At 41.1% G+C, this 17,618-nt stretch overlaps 3 protein-coding genes across 3 annotated transcripts in view; 2 read left to right on the top strand and 1 right to left on the bottom strand.

Annotated features, from left to right (window-relative positions):
* The window catches only part of LOC308096048 (peroxisomal ATPase PEX1-like), a 643,221-nt gene that overhangs the window by 506,487 nt on the left and 119,116 nt on the right, over nt 1–17,618 (top strand). The window lies entirely within an intron of this gene.
* LOC308094815 (uncharacterized protein) overlaps nt 1–17,618 on the top strand; it is a gene marked incomplete at both ends in the record, with an annotated part of 256,728 nt that overhangs the window by 221,866 nt on the left and 17,244 nt on the right. The window lies entirely within an intron of this gene.
* On the bottom strand, nt 6,263–7,635 carry LOC308094816 (E3 SUMO-protein ligase ZBED1-like; the record flags this gene model as incomplete). Its single annotated transcript, XM_080441643.1, has 2 exons — nt 7,144–7,635; nt 6,263–6,990 (listed from the first exon to the last, which is right to left on the bottom strand). Exons 1-2 carry the CDS (start codon nt 7,340–7,342, stop codon nt 6,263–6,265), a joined length of 927 nt encoding a protein of 308 aa, XP_080297769.1. The 5' UTR covers nt 7,343–7,635.

Genomic DNA, 17,618 nt, shown 5'->3' with positions numbered 1-17,618 from the left:
CTTATAGATCAGCAACTGTTCGCGCCTCCCAGAATAAGCTCTATGCACAGCAGCCATTTTGGAGAGAAATTGGGCCTCTTCCTTACTTCCTTCACAGGTGTTACCCAATGAAACTAATGAAGGCTCTGTTCCATTCTGGTCAAACAGAGTCAGGGTGCTGATATTGTGGCATGTTGGCTCACTGGAAACACTCTGCTACACCAGTGGGTCTCAAAGTGTGGTCCAGGGACCCTCATGGTTCCAAGTTGAGGGGGTTCCAAAATGGCCCCTTAAAAGGCGTGTAACTCTGAGAGTGTACAAATGGAACCAAATGGACCCTTACGGGTCCATTTGGTTCCATTTGTACACTCTCAGAGTTATGGGGGTCCTTTAAAATTAAAAGGTTTGAGAACCACTGTGCTACACTAAATGGAACAGAGCCTTCATTAGTATCATTGGTAAAACCTGTGAAGGAAGTAAGGAACACGCCCCCCTCATCTAGACTGAGTGGCAAAACATTGAGCAGCATGGAGCGTTGGAGTTTGGAAGCGCTCGTTGGAAATCACTCAACGGTCCTGCGTACCACCTGTTTCTAAATGTCACATAATGCAGGAGGCAGCGGGACGTTGCGTTAGTGTAAAACGAGCGCTTCCAAACTCTGACACTTAGAAAAATAATCACCTGCACGGAATTCATTGACAGAAAGTAGCTCATAACATGTCTCTACGGTGGATCCTTATGAAACAAAAACTTTGCAGATAGAAAGAGGATAATTCAAGCTTTCCGTACAGCTGCCATGTTGGTGAGTTTAATGTTGTTTAATACAATCAGATAGGACTTTTCTGTTTGGATGTATGGGGCTGTAAAGGCCAGAACGTTTTTTCCGCATAACTTCCGGGTACGATGATGTCACACGCATAGCCTCTATAGGGACGCTATAGGGTTCAAGTCAGTGGTTAATGTAAATGAACTGCCTTCGGTGTGGATCTATAACCACCTTAAAACCTTCTCTCTCTCTCTCTGTGTGTCTCTTCCTCTGGCGGCGGGTTCAGGAGGATGGTGTGGAGATCCTCAGGGCTCTGAGCGCGGGCCTGCCCCTGGCCGATGACGTGGACCTGGGGCAGCTGGCCGCCGCCACGGAGCGTTTCACCGGAGCCGACCTGAGAGCCCTGCTGTACAACGGACAGCTGGAGGCGGCACACGGCAGCCTGGAGGCCAGCACCACACATGTCAGTACTACTGGGGGTTGGGTTCTGCTTCCTTAACCATTCCCTCTTAACCCATTAAGACCGGGATTTTTTTAAAACCACTTTAGAGGGATCTGCAAAGTAACTAGTAACTAAAGCCTCTGAGATGCTGGGTTGATTTTGTCGACTAAAACTATGACGAAAAATGTTCGTCGACTAAAGTATGACTAAAACTAAACCATTTTCAAGAGTATTGAAAATTGGAAATACTCCACTAAAGTAAAAGTACCTAAAAAAAAAGTACAGTCTTGAGTAAATGTACTTGGTTACTTTACACCACTGCATTTGTGAACACATGGATTTAAAAGTTCTCAGTTACCACTAGGGCTGTCACCATTACAACATTTAAGTTGCAGATTAATTGACACACAAATAATTCAGATTTTAACGATTTAATTGTGTTTTTGAACATTGGAACATATGAATAAAAATGTCATTTCTGTTTGCTTTTTAGGCTTCATAATCACACATTGCTCAGGGCAGATATGACTTAAATATTCAAGACATTACTGACATATTTAATTATTTTATACTTTCAAAATGTTTATATTTGAAAATGCATGAACATTTTTCAACATGGAAACGATTATGACGATTATGCAAAAATAATAGTGACTAGACGATTATGTAATAATTGTGACAGGCCTATAGTCGCCACTACTGATTTCCGTAATTTTTTATAAGATTAAAGAGAATTAGAATGGGTCAAAAATAACAATAGAATACATGTTCAGAAGCATCTGCCATAAAACCCTATTATTCTCTGATAATTTCATAAAAGCAAAGGTTAAATTCTCAATCTGAAATGTCTTGCAGACTGCTTAGCTGTTTGTAGAACAAGCTCACGCGTTGTGAGCTTGTAGATCTGCTATTGTCGATGAAGTTTGACACATTTTTAACGTTTGGCATTGTAAGCATATTTTGATACCAATACCACAATTTAGGCATTTAGCAGACCATACCTTTATACTTTTACTCAAGTAAGATTTTGAATGCAGGCATATTACTTTTAACAGCGTGTTAATTGAGGTACTGATACTTTTACTTAACTCATTAAAACCATCTGGGTAACCACTTTAACCATTATTTTATACTTTGGCTATTCAAAAATAGCAGATATACAAGCTCATAGTGCCGCACTCAGTGCCGCACTATGAGCTTGTATATCTGCTATTTTTGAAAAATCGTAAAAATGTGTGCTAATCTTTGAATATATATATTGTTTAAATCGAACATTTTTAACTCAAATCTTTGCTTCTCGGGGGTCCCTGGAACAACATATTTTGAGATGGGGGTCTGTGGCCAAATTCATATCATTTTGGGTGGTCCTTGACATGAAAAAGTTTGAGAACCACTGATTATAGCAACATAAGTTTTTCTGAAAAAATATTAGGATTTAGAAGACATTTGTAGAATCCTCAGAAGCAAAGATTTGAGTTACAAATGTTCGCTTATATATATTCAAATATTTGCACACATTTTCACGATAAAAAAAAGAAATAGCAGATCTACAAGCTCATAGTGAGGCACTTGGTGCCGCGCTAAGAGCTTGTATATCTGCTATTTTTTTCCACCACTGCAACTATTACTGACTATCATCTCCTTTAGAATGCATAGAGGCACCACACGTATACCAGAAAGCCACTAGATGGCACTGTAACACAACTTCTTTTGTTGTTAAAACCCCAGAACTCTCAGTGCGTCTCTGGTCCAAACTCCATGAGCCAGGACCTCACAGGGTTGTCGGTACGACTCCCCCCGGCCTACATGCCTTCCATCCAGAGGGGCTTTGAGGAGCTGAACCAGGAGCAGATGGAGCGCCTCCTACAGGAGATCAGAACCATCAAGAGCAGCCACAGGAGAGACAATGTGAGTTACACCCATAGACTGTAAAATAATATGGACAAAGGGAACAGTGAGGTCACCCATTGGTTTCTACAGACACGTTTTCAAGACACTTTTTCGTCGAATTCAAATCCACCATCTTGGAATTTCCGGTCCCAAAAAGCAATGTTTTTAAAAGTAGCATCACCATCATTTTAACCCCTTTATCCATATTTTATATGTTGGCTATTCATTTTTGAAAAATATTGAAAGTGCTTTTTGTACACAAATCTTCTCTTCTGGGGGTCCCTGGCACAAAACGTTTTCAGATGGGGGTCTGCGGCTAAATACATATCAATTTGGGGGTCCAATTCTGACAAGTTCTGACATGACATATTGTATGTAAGATGTGTGTAATGCCCTGGGATCCGTACCCGGGTCTCTGCTGCTCATCTACCTCCAAGGTAGATGAGCTAGATATAGTCGACTATAATGTGTTTTGGCGGTGCCTTGATGGCATCGTAATGGCTGATTTTACACTACAAACGCGTTGCAGCGTGATGCGTTGTGAGTTTGTAGATCCGCTATTTTCAGTGCGCAACACCCGAGCGCAGCCAACATAAAATTACTTTGTTGACAAAATTGTCAATATATTTAGTCTTAGTTTTAGTTATCATAGCTTAGTTTTTATTTCGTTTTTATTTAGCTTTCTACAGTGAAAAAAAGGTAGTCATCAGGACAGTGTGTAGTGTGTGTGTGTGTTCAGTGTCATCAGGATAGGGGTGTTCGATATTGAAAAAAATGCTATCACGATATTTTTCAATAAATATCACGATAGACGATATATATCACCATTATTTTTCATGTTGGTTATTATGGTAATTTTTCAAGTTACTTAACAGTACGACCACCTACAAGGTAACAAAAACTAAAAGAAAAGGGATAACAGACCATTTAGACCAAAATACCATTTAACGCTGGTTTTAATTAATTCTGCAATGCAATGAATCTCTGAATTAACAATTCCTCAGTGTTCAAGTAGGTAGACGTAGGCCTACAAATGTTAACACAACCAAGTGCACTCTCTTGCTAAATAAAATAAAAAATATTCAAGGCACAAAAACATAACTAAGTACAACATAAGAGAGTATGCAAGACAAACTCAGCAATGGCGACATCAGGAGCACATGGCAGGCGGTACACACCTTGACAGACTGCAAAACAAGAACCAGAAGCGAGGTGAACCCGCCTGCCTCCCTCCCCAACGAACTGAACACTTTCTACGGCCGGTTTGAGATCAGCTCCAACCGCGGCAGCCAAGCGGGGCCATCGGCAGCACCAGCAGAGGAGAACCCTCTAACCATCTCGGAGAGAGAAGTGCGTACAGCCTTCACACGGGTCAACATCCACAAGGCAGCCGGACCTGATGGGATTCCAGGCCGGGTCCTTAAGACATGTGCAGACCAGCTGGCGGGTGTCTTCGCTGACATCTTTAACCTCTCCCTCTCCCTGGCTGTGGTCCCTGCAGGGTTCAAAATGTCAACCATTGTGCCCATTCCCAAAAAGGCCAAAGTGACATGCCTGAACGACTGGAGACCTGTTGCTCTCACCCCGATCGTCAGCAAGTGTTTCGAGAAACTGGTGAGGGAATACATCAGCTCCACGCTACCTGCCTCGCTGGATCGGTGGCAGTATGCATACCGCAAAAACAGATCCACCGACGACGCTATTGCCATGGCTCTCCACACCGTCCTCTCGCACATGGACAACAAGCTGCTGAAGGACAAATATGTACGTATGCTGTTCGTGGACTACAGCTCAGCATTCAACACCATTGTCCCAGCAATACTTGACAAAAAGCTCAGAGACCTAGGGCTACACCCAAGCATGTGCGACTGGATACAGGACTTCTTGTCCAACCGACATCAGGTGGTGAGAATGGGCAGCATCACATCCGACCCCCTGACCCTCAACACCGGAGCACCCCAGGGATGCGTGCTGAGCCCTCTCCTCTACTCCCTGTACACGTATGACTGCATAGCCACACATGTCTCCAACACCATCATAAAGTACGCGGACGACACGACAGTGATAGGCCGAATCGTCAACAACGACGAGTCTGACTACAGAGAGGAGATCAAATCACTGGCACGCTGGTGCCGAGAGAACAACCTCTCTCTTAACGTCGACAAGACCAAAGAACTGATCGTGGACTTCAGGAGGCCGCGGAGAGACCATGCGCCCATCCTCATCGACGGTGCTGCAGTGGAAAGGGTCAGTGAGTTCAAGTTCCTCGGAGTACACATCGAGGAGGACCTCAAATGACGCACTCCACACACGTGAGGAAAAAGGCTCAGCAGCGACTGTACTGGCTCCGCCGCCTGAAGAAGCTCGGAGTAGGACGTCGCATCCTCAGGCTGTACTACAACAGTTCTGTTGAAGGCATCCTAACAGGCTGTGTCACGGCCTGGTACGGGAACTGCACTGCCCGAGAAAAGATCAGCCTACAACGAGTAGTGCGATCGGCAGAGCGGATAATGGGAATCGAGCTCCCAGCGCTCCAGGAACTGTACAAAAAGCGGTGCGTGGTCAAAGCCAAGCGCATCATCAAGGACAAGCACCACCCAAGTCACAGACTGTTCAACCCCCTACAACGACCGCGACCGGGCAAGGGGCTCTACCGCAGTATCAAGAGTTCCAGCACCAGGAAGAGGGCGGAGGGGAGGGGGGGGGGGGGGGGGGTAGGTGAACAGGACAGTTAAGCGTTCAGTACACACACAATCCTCAGTGAATTGAACAGGCTTGCGGTGAGGTGGAGGCCACTCTGTTGCAATAGGCAAACAACATGCAGGATTATAGAGTTTACAATCAGAAGTTTTTTGTGTGTACTTGAGTCTGCGTGTTCTTCCTTAGGCTATATTCATACAATCTTCCTTTCATCAAGGAAAAAACGCTGTCTAAAAGAGCTTTTTATGAAAGTGAATACAGAAAAAAAAGAATTGTGGCAAGGCACGATTGATTGACACACTGCACAGACTTCCTTTACTAACTATGCTTGGAACTTGCCGAAAATTGAAAACAAAGTTTTAAACTAGTATTTAGCTTTAACTAGCTTTAGCTCTTTCACATCATTTTTTTTTAAAATATTTTTTATGGCATTTTTTACTTTTTTTTACTTTTAAAAAATTGTCTTTTTGTATGACAGAACACAGTCACAGATTATTTGCCAGGAAAATCAGTTTGTCAACTTTCTCTGGCTTGAGAGTTGCCCTCTGACATGTGACAATATTGCCACCAGTGCTGAACACCCTCTCTGAGGGAGCACTTGTTGCCGGAATGCAGAGATACTTTCTAGCTTCCACCCTTGGAAAGTTTGCCTCATGTTTTTGCCACCATTCAAGAGGATCTATTTCACTGTCTGCATTTACTATGGACAGGTAGGACTTCAATTCTCCCTCTATTGCTTCTTTTAGGGATGGAGAAGAAGATGCGCCTACTGCAGTTGCAACAGAGGTCTTCAAAAAGCTGGCCAGTGTTTTCTTAGCTTTCTTTTGGTGGGGGCCCTGCCCCTGCGTTTCTTCTGCCTCAGGGGCCAGGCTCTGTGATGTGGAGGTAGATGAACTGGGCTGAGCTGATGCTGCGGGATGCTGTGCTTGTACAGTGACAGTCAGCAAGGACTCAAGCTCAGACACAGCTCTGGCTTGTATCTTCTCTGTCTTGTCACTGTCAATGTACTGTGTCTTGAACCTTGGATCAACAAGTGAAGCCATATCCAGCAGTTCATCAGTTTTGGCATCCTTATATTTGTCAGTGAGGTAGTCGAGAATGGTCGTCTTCATTTCTCGTGAGAGGTCTGTGTCGTCATCATTCGGTTTCAAGAGGTTTTCTTTGAACAGGTGAAGCACTGGCTTTACATAAGACACACTCACATAGTCCTCGCCTAAAAAGAAAGAAAAAAAGAGGACAAATAGCACGCAGGTTATTTATTTTTGTATTTGTTTTGTATATTGAGTTCTATTGATTGTATTGCCACTTTTCTAATTAAAAAAATATAAATAATAAAACAATGTAAATAAACCCACAAAGTCCTCACCTGAGAGTGCATCTGTGAAGTCCCGTAGTGGACCCAGGGCCATCACTACAGACTCCATCACATCCTTTTCGTTGTATCCAGGGACCAAACACTTTGTCTTCTTGTCTGCCTTAAGGATCTCAGAAAAGGCCCTTTCCTGTTCTAGTACTCTCTCAATCATGGCGAGTTTGGAACCCCATCGAGTTGGTGAGTCGGTCATGAGTTTGTGCTTTGGCAGCTTATACTCCTGTTGAAGAAAAGCCAACTCCCTCTTTTTCTTCCAGCTGAAGGAGAATGCACTAACCCCTTTCTTCAAGATGGACACTGTGCGATCAACACGACCATCTTTGGCACTTTTTTCTAAGGAATAGAAGATGAAGATGTATTAATCAATCTGGTTTAACATATGCCAACTATTTTGCACAACACTAAAACATAGGGACAGTTTGGCCTAGCTTGTGAATTTAATTTTACACTATTTATTATCACTACTAAATATTTTTCAATTGGTTAATCACAGTATCACACAATACATTTTAATTCACATTTTCATTAGACTATTTATATTTTGAATTGTATTTTTTTCTTTTTACTTGTTTTGTAGATTTTTATATATTTTATTGAAATGCATTATACGCGCACACACACACACACACACACACACACACACACACACACACACACACACACACACACACACACACACACACACACACACACACACACACACACACACACACACACACACACACACACACACACACAATGAAGAAACATATATTTGTTTGTAGTATTATTATGAATTAACTCCCGACCTTATCTGAATGACAGACGGTGGCAAAAATCTACTTGTTTCACTCACCGATGGCCAGGTGAAGTCTGTGGCCAAAGCACGCCAGGCAAGTCCACTTGTTAACATCCAACGCCTTAACCATGTTTGCTCCACTGTCTGTGGTCATGCAGGTCATGTTCTCCTCTTTCAGTCCCCAGCCTTCAAGTAAGTCTTTTAGGCCAGCTGCAATTAGGTTCCCTGTATGATCTACTGGGAAGTATATCGTTTGGAGACATGCACTTTGCAGCTTCCACTTGTGAATGAAATGAATGGTGAGACTCATATATGGTTCTGACATGCGGCTAGACCATAAATCACTGGTTGTAGCAAAAATATGGGCGTTTTGAACCAGCTGTTGTACCTTCTCTCGGCATTCAGTGTACATTTTTGGAATGGCCTTTTTAGACAAATATTTGCGACCGGGCACCACGTAGCGTGGATCAATGGTTTTCATCAGCCTCACGAAACCTCTGTTTTCCACGCTCTTAATTGGATGCATATCCTTGGCCACATAAAACGCCACCGCTTCAGTTATGTCTTTCCACAGTTTGCTTTCCTTTTCATAAGAAACCCCTTTATCAAATGCCTCTGTTATGGATGTGGTGCCCCTGCGCCGGTACATTTCTTATTCACACGCGGGGGACCTTGTATTGATACAGTCTCTGCATGCTCTCTCTGGTGCTTGCGTTTGAGATGGTCTCGTAAGCAGTGTTGCCATCTGTCGCTTTCAGATTTTCTTTTTTGCAAATTCTGCAAATTGCGTTTGTTTGGTCCTTGTCTGTTGTGGAAAATCCGAAATCGTTCCATACAACAGCCGTGAACTTCTTTTTGGGGACTAATTCTTCCTCATCTAATTCTGACTCGTCGTCCATTGTTGACTTGTTGTTGTAGTGCGGTGAGTGCGGTCAGCCGTGTCGACGGGGTTTCCCCAGTTGCTGGCAAGAAGAAAGGGGGCGGGTACTTTGGGAGCGTGTCTGATAAAAACAACAGATCTTCAAGCTGCAAATGCTCATGGGAGAGATGCGTTGTTAGCTTGTAGATTGTTCTTTTTGGCGAACGAAACCGTCGTACTACAGAAGTATAAATGAAGGAATAAAACTGCAAATCATAGACTGTGCACTCACAGGACCTCAATGGAAACAAGACCGCAAGGAAATTTTTTGGACCTTTTAGACAAGTATTTTGCCTAATAAAATATAAAAAAAACAAAAAATTTAATAAAACAGCGAGTGCACGTTCTATAACTAAGTAACTCCCTGTATGACGATATGTACGATATCTCTGAAAACGCATATCGTGGGGACATTCTATCGTCGCGACGATAGTTATCACAATATCGAACACCCCTACATCAGGACAGTGTGTAGTGTTGTGTGTGTGTGTGTTCAGTGTCATCAGGACAGTGTGTAGTGTTGTGTGTGTGTGTGTGTTCAGTGTCATCAGGACAGTGTGTAACTGTGTTGTGTGTGTTCAGTGTCATCAGGACAGTGTGTAACTGTTGTGTGTGTGTGTTCAGTGTCATCAGGACAGTGTGTAATTGTGGTGTGTGTTCAGTGTCATCAGGACAGTGTGTAACTGTGTTGTGTGTGTTCAGTGTCATCAGGACAGTGTGTAACTGTTGTGTGTGTGTGTGTGTGTGTGTGTGTGTGTGTTCAGTGTCATCAGGACGGTGTGTAACTGTGTTGTGTGTGTGTGTGTTCAGTGTCATCAGGACTGTGTGTGTGTGTGTGTGTGTGTGTGTGTGTGTGTGTGTGTGTGTGTGTGTGTGTGTGTGTGTGTGTGTGTGTGTGTGTGTGTGTGTGTGTGTGTGTGTGTGTGTGTGTGTGTGTGTGTGTGTGTGTGTGTGTGTGTGTGTGTGTGTGTGTGTCATCAGGACAGTGTGTGACTGTGTTGTGTGTGTGTGCAGTGTCATCAGGACAGTGTGTGACTGTGTTGTGTGTGTGTGTGTGTTCAGTGCCATCAGGACAGTGTGTAACTGTGTGTGTGTTCAGTGTCATCAGGACAGTGTGTAACTGTGTTGAGTGTGTGTTCAGTGTCATCAGGACAGTGTGTAACTGTGTTGAGTGTGTGTTCAGTGTCATCAGGACAGTGTGTAACTGTTGTGTGTGTTCAGTGTCATCAGGACAGTGTGTAACTGTGTTGTGTGTGTGTTCAGTGTCATCAGGACAGTGTGTAACTGTGTTGTGTGTGTGTGTTCAGTGTCATCAGGACAGTGGTCAGCAGGTGACTCAGTGGATCAGGCCTGCTGCTCAGTCAGTCTCATCTGACCTCTGACCTCAGCTCTGCTGACCACCAGAGCCTCTCTCAGCAAGGCTGACTGGAGCTCATATACAGCAGCCTGGGAGTACAATACACTGTTCTACACACTGTGGTTCTATAACTTTATATTTAATCCATTAAGACCAGGAACGCATCTGTGTCATTTTAAGATTTATTTCGCTATTAAAAAAATAGCATATATATATATATATATATATATATATATATATATAGGATGCTGTTAATGCACTGAATGGGACATTATCACGTTTAATCAGACTGTTGAGTGGTCTAAGTAGGTGAGATACTGACCTACCGATGGGGCTCAGTAGGTGTTTTGTCGTATTCTGTGGGTTGATGAAAGTTGGGGCAAACGCTCACCCCAAAACATGATTTACTATTCTGTGTGTATCGGTACATAACTCGGACGGCACTGAGTCGGCTCAAGCGAACTTCGCAACGTTCGGCACGGCAACTCGCTCACTTTAGCTCGCTCGGCGGTGCCTCTCGTGGCTCAAGTTTGCTTTAGACGGCGCGCCTCCGCCACGGTCCAAAACTATACAGTATAACACCTACTGAGCCCCGTCGGTCAGTATTTCACCTACTTAGACCAATCAATAGTCTGATTAAACGTGGGTAGGTCGTATCCAGAGGTGGACGAAGTACTCAACCCCAGTACTTGAGTAAGAGTACAGATACTCCTGGTCAAATTTACTCCACTACAAGTAAAAGTAGCTCAGTCAAAATGTTACTCAAGTAAGAGTAAAAAAGTAATTGCTTTTAAATATACTTAAGTATTCAAAAGTACATGCTTTTAAAAATACTTAAGTAAAAGTAAAAGTCCTTTGAAGTCCTCGACTACCTCAAGCACTGTCCCGTTGGCAGTGGCAATGATGTCCTCTGTGTTAAATACCCATACTTTGGTTTTCTTGGCATTTTTATATTTTGGAGCACATGTTCACACAACCTTAGTTGACCAAAGTGCTGCACAGGTAAAAGCAAAGCAATACATCAAATCAAAGAACAAAAACATGTATAAAATACATAACATGTATGCATATAGGAGACACTGACACAGAACGAGATTGTATTTACACCTATGTACACACTGAGGTAGGAAACGTTAGATAGGAGTTAAAATAGGATTTTTTTAGGAGTGGATGTTGTTAAAAAACAGAGAGAAAAGGTGAGTTTTTAGTAAGGACTTAAAAATCTTGATGGACTTGGCAGATCTGATGTGGGGGGAGATTGTTCCACAGCTCTGGGGCCGCCACCACAAAAGCGCGGTCAGCTTAGTCTTCCTGGGGACCAGCGTGAACCCCAGTGCCTCAAAAGATTATTATTTTCTCATGAGGAAATAACAGGAGTCACACATGAGTGACACATTGCTGACAAAGCTGCACTCAGATCACATTCATTATATTCCAGTTCTTAATGTACTTTGGTGGTAAAGAAAATCTATTTGGTACAAATTCTCAGATCCAGGGCCATCAACTGTGACCTTTTTGTCAAGATACAATAATAATCAGATTCAACGATTAGGACATGGAGCTAACTTTAAACTCAGACCGTCTGTTCTAAAAAAATAAAAATAAAAGAATAAATGGATAGAGTAACTGTCATGAAGGGCGTTTTGATTACAGTGATTACACATATTTTTTCACCAGCTCATAAGTAAAGAGGATGTGGTCACAAAGAGGAAGCTGTTGTCTGCATTTTCATATGTACTGTACCCGGCCACACGCACAACCGTTAACTTCACCAAAACAAGATGACGCCGACATGCACAGTGGCGAACTTCACCCTGTCAAAACAAGACGGCACAGAGACAAGTTGACTTGCTTGGTCTCATACAACCTTTGATTTCCTATACTAACACATCTCACCTGTGTGAGACATGACCTTTGACACGATCTAAATGTCTCAATAGAGGAGCAGGGAGACAAAATATAGCCGCCCCAATTGTATAAGTTATATTGTATTAACATACTCTACCATACAGATTGGACAAAATTACATTTTATCCATTAAAAAAAAGTTACATAGTGCCTCTTTAAGTAGATCTCATGTCATTATTTTTTACAGTGCTTTTAAAAATACTTAAAGTAAAAGTAAAAGTAGAAGTACATTTCTTAATTTTTATATCAATGAATTGCTGTGATGTTTTCACAATGAATTTATAGGACCTTGTCACTCTTTTTTCAGATAAGTAACTCTCTGAAACCACCTGCACTGCATGCATAAAAAACGAAAATGGAACCAGAACTTTTACTCCTATACACCCATACAAGATGTAACAAAGAGGCGAGCGGAGGGGGAAGCCTGAAACACGGCTAGTGTGAGAGCAGAAGTGAGACCAATTGCATTTTAGGCAAGAATAAAGAAACAGCCAACCTAAAATTACTCAGTAATTTACAGCCTTCCTCTTTGTCTGCATTTTCATATGTACCCACACGCACAACCGTTAACTTCACCAAAACAAGATGACGTCGACATGCACAGCGGCGCACTTCACCCTGTCAAAACAAGATGGCACAGAGACAAGTCGACTTGCTTGGTCTCCATACAACCTTTGATTTCCTATACTAACACATCTGGTCAAAATTCATGTCAGATCCTGTGTGAGACATGACCTTTGACACAATCTAAATGTCTCAATAAAGAGGCGAGCGGAAGGGGAAGCCAGAAACACGGCTAGTGAGAGCAGAAGTGTCGCCAATTGCATTTTAGGGAAGAAAAAAGAAACTGCCAACCTAAAAGTACTCAGTACTTTCCAGCCTTTCTATAAATGTACTCGAGTAAAAGTAAAAAAAAAATCTTGGAAATGTACTCAAGTAAGAGTAATACGTATTTAAAAAATCTAATACTCAAGTAAAGTACATATCCTCAGAATCTGTACTTAAGTACAGTACTCAAGTACATTTACTCCGTTACTGTCCACCACTGGTCGTATCTCACCTACTTAGACCAATCAATAGTCTGATTAAACATGGGTAGGTCGTATCTCACCTACTTAGACCAATCAATAGTCTGATTAAACGTGGGTAGGTCAGTATCTCACCTACTTAGACCAATCAATAGTCTGATTAAACATGGGTAGGTCAGTATTTCACCTACTTAGACCAATCAATAGCAGATTAAATATGGGTAGGTCGTATCTCACCTACTTAGACCAATCAATAGTCTGATTAAACATGGGTAGGTCAGTATCTCACCTACTTAGACCAATCAATAGTCTGATTAAACGTGGGTAGGTCAGTATCTCACCTACTTAGATTTAGGGGTCATCACCATGTCAGCTTGTGACGGACATTTTGATCAATATTTTATTTTTGTCACAGACATACAAAATAAATGGTCAATAATTTTACCAGAAACCCAAATGACTAGCACCAGGCCTGGAATTTTGTCATTTATGGGCAAGGCCACTTGGCCTTTGGTGTTTTTAATTTTTTTAGGGCAGAAAGGCCTTGATGCCAGGGCAGGGAGGCCATCAAATAAAACAAGATTTTAGTCCATTTAAATAATAAATTGAATTTAAGGGTTAAGGGTTTTAAATTCTATATGTAGACTATCTGCTGTGAAATAAATAAATGATGGTATTTACAATCTGATCCATGCCTCAGCCCTGCAATCAAAGTTACTGGATTGGTTTAAAGATGGGGACTCAGGGGAGTTAAGAATTCAGAATCTCAACAAAAGACACAGGTGTCTACATGACAAGATGACAAGAAAGAGACACTGGTGTCTACATATTGACAAGAAAGAGACAGAGGAGAAAGTGGAACAAAGTTGGGGCATTAAGGCCACTGTGGCCTCAGGGCATGCCACGTACAGTGCACAAGGCAAAACTGAGGGGCAACGACGGTCATGGCTTTCCTGGCTTCCCTGAAATTACTCGTAATGTGCCATAGTGTCTATGCCAGTATGATACACATTTTAAAACTATTAGACTAGTATTTCTGCATAAACACTAGTGCCACAAATATTGAGCCTATATATGTATATGTATATGTATATGTATATGTATATGTATATGTATATGTATGTATGTATGTATATATATATATGTATATATATATATATATATATATATATATATATATATATATATATATATATATATATATATATATATATATATATATGTATATATATGTGTATGTATGTATTTATTTTCGGGGAAAAATTAAAACGATCTACAAGCTCACAACTAAACACATTTGTGACGTGCGTGCTAATTCAAGAAGGTTAGAACAGTGCCCCAACAGTTTCATTGTGGGCATGAGATCTATTTAGCCAGTGTCTTTTCATCTTTTTATAGACCCCTAATTCAAATAATGCAAAGAGAATAAGTTAATAGTTTAATATGTATAATTATGAAAAAAGTGTAACGCACATCAAACAATAATAAAAACATTATTTATGATTAACATACTGATGATTGCACTTGACTTGATAGTTTTAGCATGGTTTTGGGCAATGGTTGAAATTTCAGTTCCTTAGTTTATTTATTTTTCTCAGTTCTCTGTCTGCTGGAAATGTCTAGTCAAATGACGTGTGGTTTGTCCGTAAGTTCTCTTTCTTCACCATCACGTGCAGTTCTTGCCAATGAGACAAATACTTACAGTAGAATAATGATGAGAGTGCTCTATCCACTTCCTTGTATCGTATACAAATACATATGGCTGAGATTTCAGTTCCTTTTTCTCAGTTCGAGAGCATAAATGGTCCCAAGGGCCCAATCCGGGATTGTTTTGAATGTATAATCGTAAATTAGTCACACGTCTGGTGACGTGAGGTTAAGCGCTGCCTGGAGCCTGCCTGCCTGGCCTGACAGACAGGCCAGGGAGGGCAATCAGACGGCAGGCCACCGGGAATTGTCCCGCCCCTCCCGGCGGCCAGTGTCAGTGAGGAACTGACATTAATACTTTCACTTGTGTTCACGCTGGTTAGTTGTATAGGAGTCAGTAATGTGTGAGGACTTGTATGAATTAGTTTTTCAAGTCTAAAGCGTATGCCAAGCAGTGAAAGGTAAGAGATTCTCTTAACATTTTTCAACCTTTAATAATGAAGAAATCTGGCTGCAGAACCACTGTAGCTTTCAGGGTTTGTGAGCAGGAAACAACAGACGGTACGAACTGTTGGTTACTTAAGTGCAACAAAAGTAATCTCCATTCTCATGAAGAAGACTGCAGCTCACAAACTATTTACAGATAAATGTGATGAATGTTAGGTGTGGTAATTTGGCTATTTTTCTTCTACACAGGAGACATGGCAGAGGCCAGAGGTAATGGTAGGTCACAACACAGTTTTTTTATTTCCTGATTGATGATATCACCTGATATGAGGAGGGAGATATGTGGTTCACATTTCAAGCAGTAATATATATAAACATTATCATTCACAGACAGACCATGCAGCCAGAGCTTTGATTAAATTTACTTCACTAAATCTTTGCTTTCAACACTGACAGTAAAGAAGAAAAAAAACAACAACAAAAAAACACACCTCAAAACATTGAAAAGATATATTTATACAAGAATGTGTCTGTCTTTTTTCCACAAGACGTCATCTAGGTTGAAGTTGACGTAATCCTCTTTTTCTCCTATATTTCATTTACGAGTGAGACTTTAGTGTTGAGTATTAATACTTTCTGTAGTGTAGTGTCCGATGGTAACAAAACTAGCTACTGTACTACTACCAGTGATGGAAAAAGTACTCAAATGTTTACTTAAGTAAAAATATCAATACTGTAGAAGTCCGGGATTCAGAATTTACTTGAGTAAAAGTTCAAAAGTATTGGTATCAAAAGGTACTTAAAGTACCAAAAGTAAAAGTGCTAAAATGTTTGAAAATAGCCAAGGTATAAAATAGGGCTAAAGTTGTTGATGTGTGTTTTATAATGTAATAATGTACATATACAAAGTAACTAACTAAAGCTGTCAAATAATTGTAGTGGAGTAAAAATACAATATTTCCCTCTGTGATGTAGTGGAGTAGAAGTAAAAGTATAGACAATTGGAAATGCTCCAGTAAAGTAAAAGTACCTAGAAATTGTACTTAAGTAGCCTACAGTACTTGAGTAAATGTACTTAGTTACACCACTGCTTACTGCTAAACTACTAAAACAGTGTTACTTCCTCTTGGGTGATCAGGTGAGATTCAGGACAAAGGGCGGGGCTTAACGTGAGCGCGCTGTTATTGGTCAGTGGATTAAGATGACCGGGAAAGAATCTGTGTCATTTAATTTTTGAAAAATCATGGGTCTTTGAATATGTATTTGTAATTCAAATCTTTGCTTTTGGGGATTTTACAAAATGTCTTCTAAATCTTAACAGTTTAAAAATAAACACAAAAGTATGTTGCTATAATATCAGTGTTTCTCAAACTTTTTTCATGTCAAGGACTTCCCAAAATTATGCATTTGGCCTCTGACCCCCATCTGAAAATATTTGATTCCAGGGACCACCCAGAAGCAAAGATATGAGTTAAAAATGTGTATATATATATATATATATATATATATATATATATATATATATATATATATATATATATATATATTCAAAGATTTGCACACATTTTCAAGATTTTTAAAAAAAAATAGCAGATCTACAAGCTCATAGCACCTGGTGCCGTGCTATGAGCTTGTAGATCTGCTATTTTTGAATAGCCAAATAAATCTTAAAATGACACAGATACGTTCCCTTCCTGGTCTTAATGGGTTAAGATGCTGCTTGGCAATTAGACAAATAAACACAATGACTGTATATTGTTGTATGAAAAATATGCGTGTGTGTGTGTGTGTGTGTGTGTGTGTGTGTGTGTGTGTGTGTGTGTGTGTTGGGGGGAGTCATTGTAAAGTGTTGGTTACATCACTGCATGTCTTCTTAATTATGGTTATGTTTAAATGAACAGTAATTCTTTCTTCACTAACTGTGTCTTTTCTTCACTCCAGGTGACTTTAAACTCGTCACTGTGGGCTTTGCCCTGGGTTATAAAGGTCATAATCCCACCCTCCCCTGTCACCTCTCTCCTGAGACCAGCGCGTCTTCCATGACAATCAGGTGGTTTAAGGAGTCAGAGTGTATTTACCTTTATAAGAATGGTCAGGTGATAGAGGGGAGGGGCTTCGAGGGCAGACTGGCCCTGAACATCCAGGATCTGCAGAAAGGCAATATGTCTCTAACACTGAGAGACCAGAGAGAGACAGATGATGGAGTTTACATCTGTCAGGTCAAACATGGAGAACAGGAGGAGGAGATTGCTGTGGGATTAACAGGTAAGTGACCTACTGTCACTGTGCATTATCATTAACCGTGATATTGTAGATGTCAGGTGGAAACCTTGTACTGTATGTCCAAAACTGTTACTTTTCAGAAAATGAAAAAAAAGAACATGA

This window comes from Gymnoscopelus braueri (genome assembly GCF_963280865.1).
Source record: "Gymnoscopelus braueri genome assembly, chromosome: 11".
NCBI classification, from domain to species: domain Eukaryota; kingdom Metazoa; phylum Chordata; class Actinopteri; order Myctophiformes; family Myctophidae; genus Gymnoscopelus; species Gymnoscopelus braueri.
This window is presented reverse-complemented; position numbering and strand designations above follow the sequence as displayed.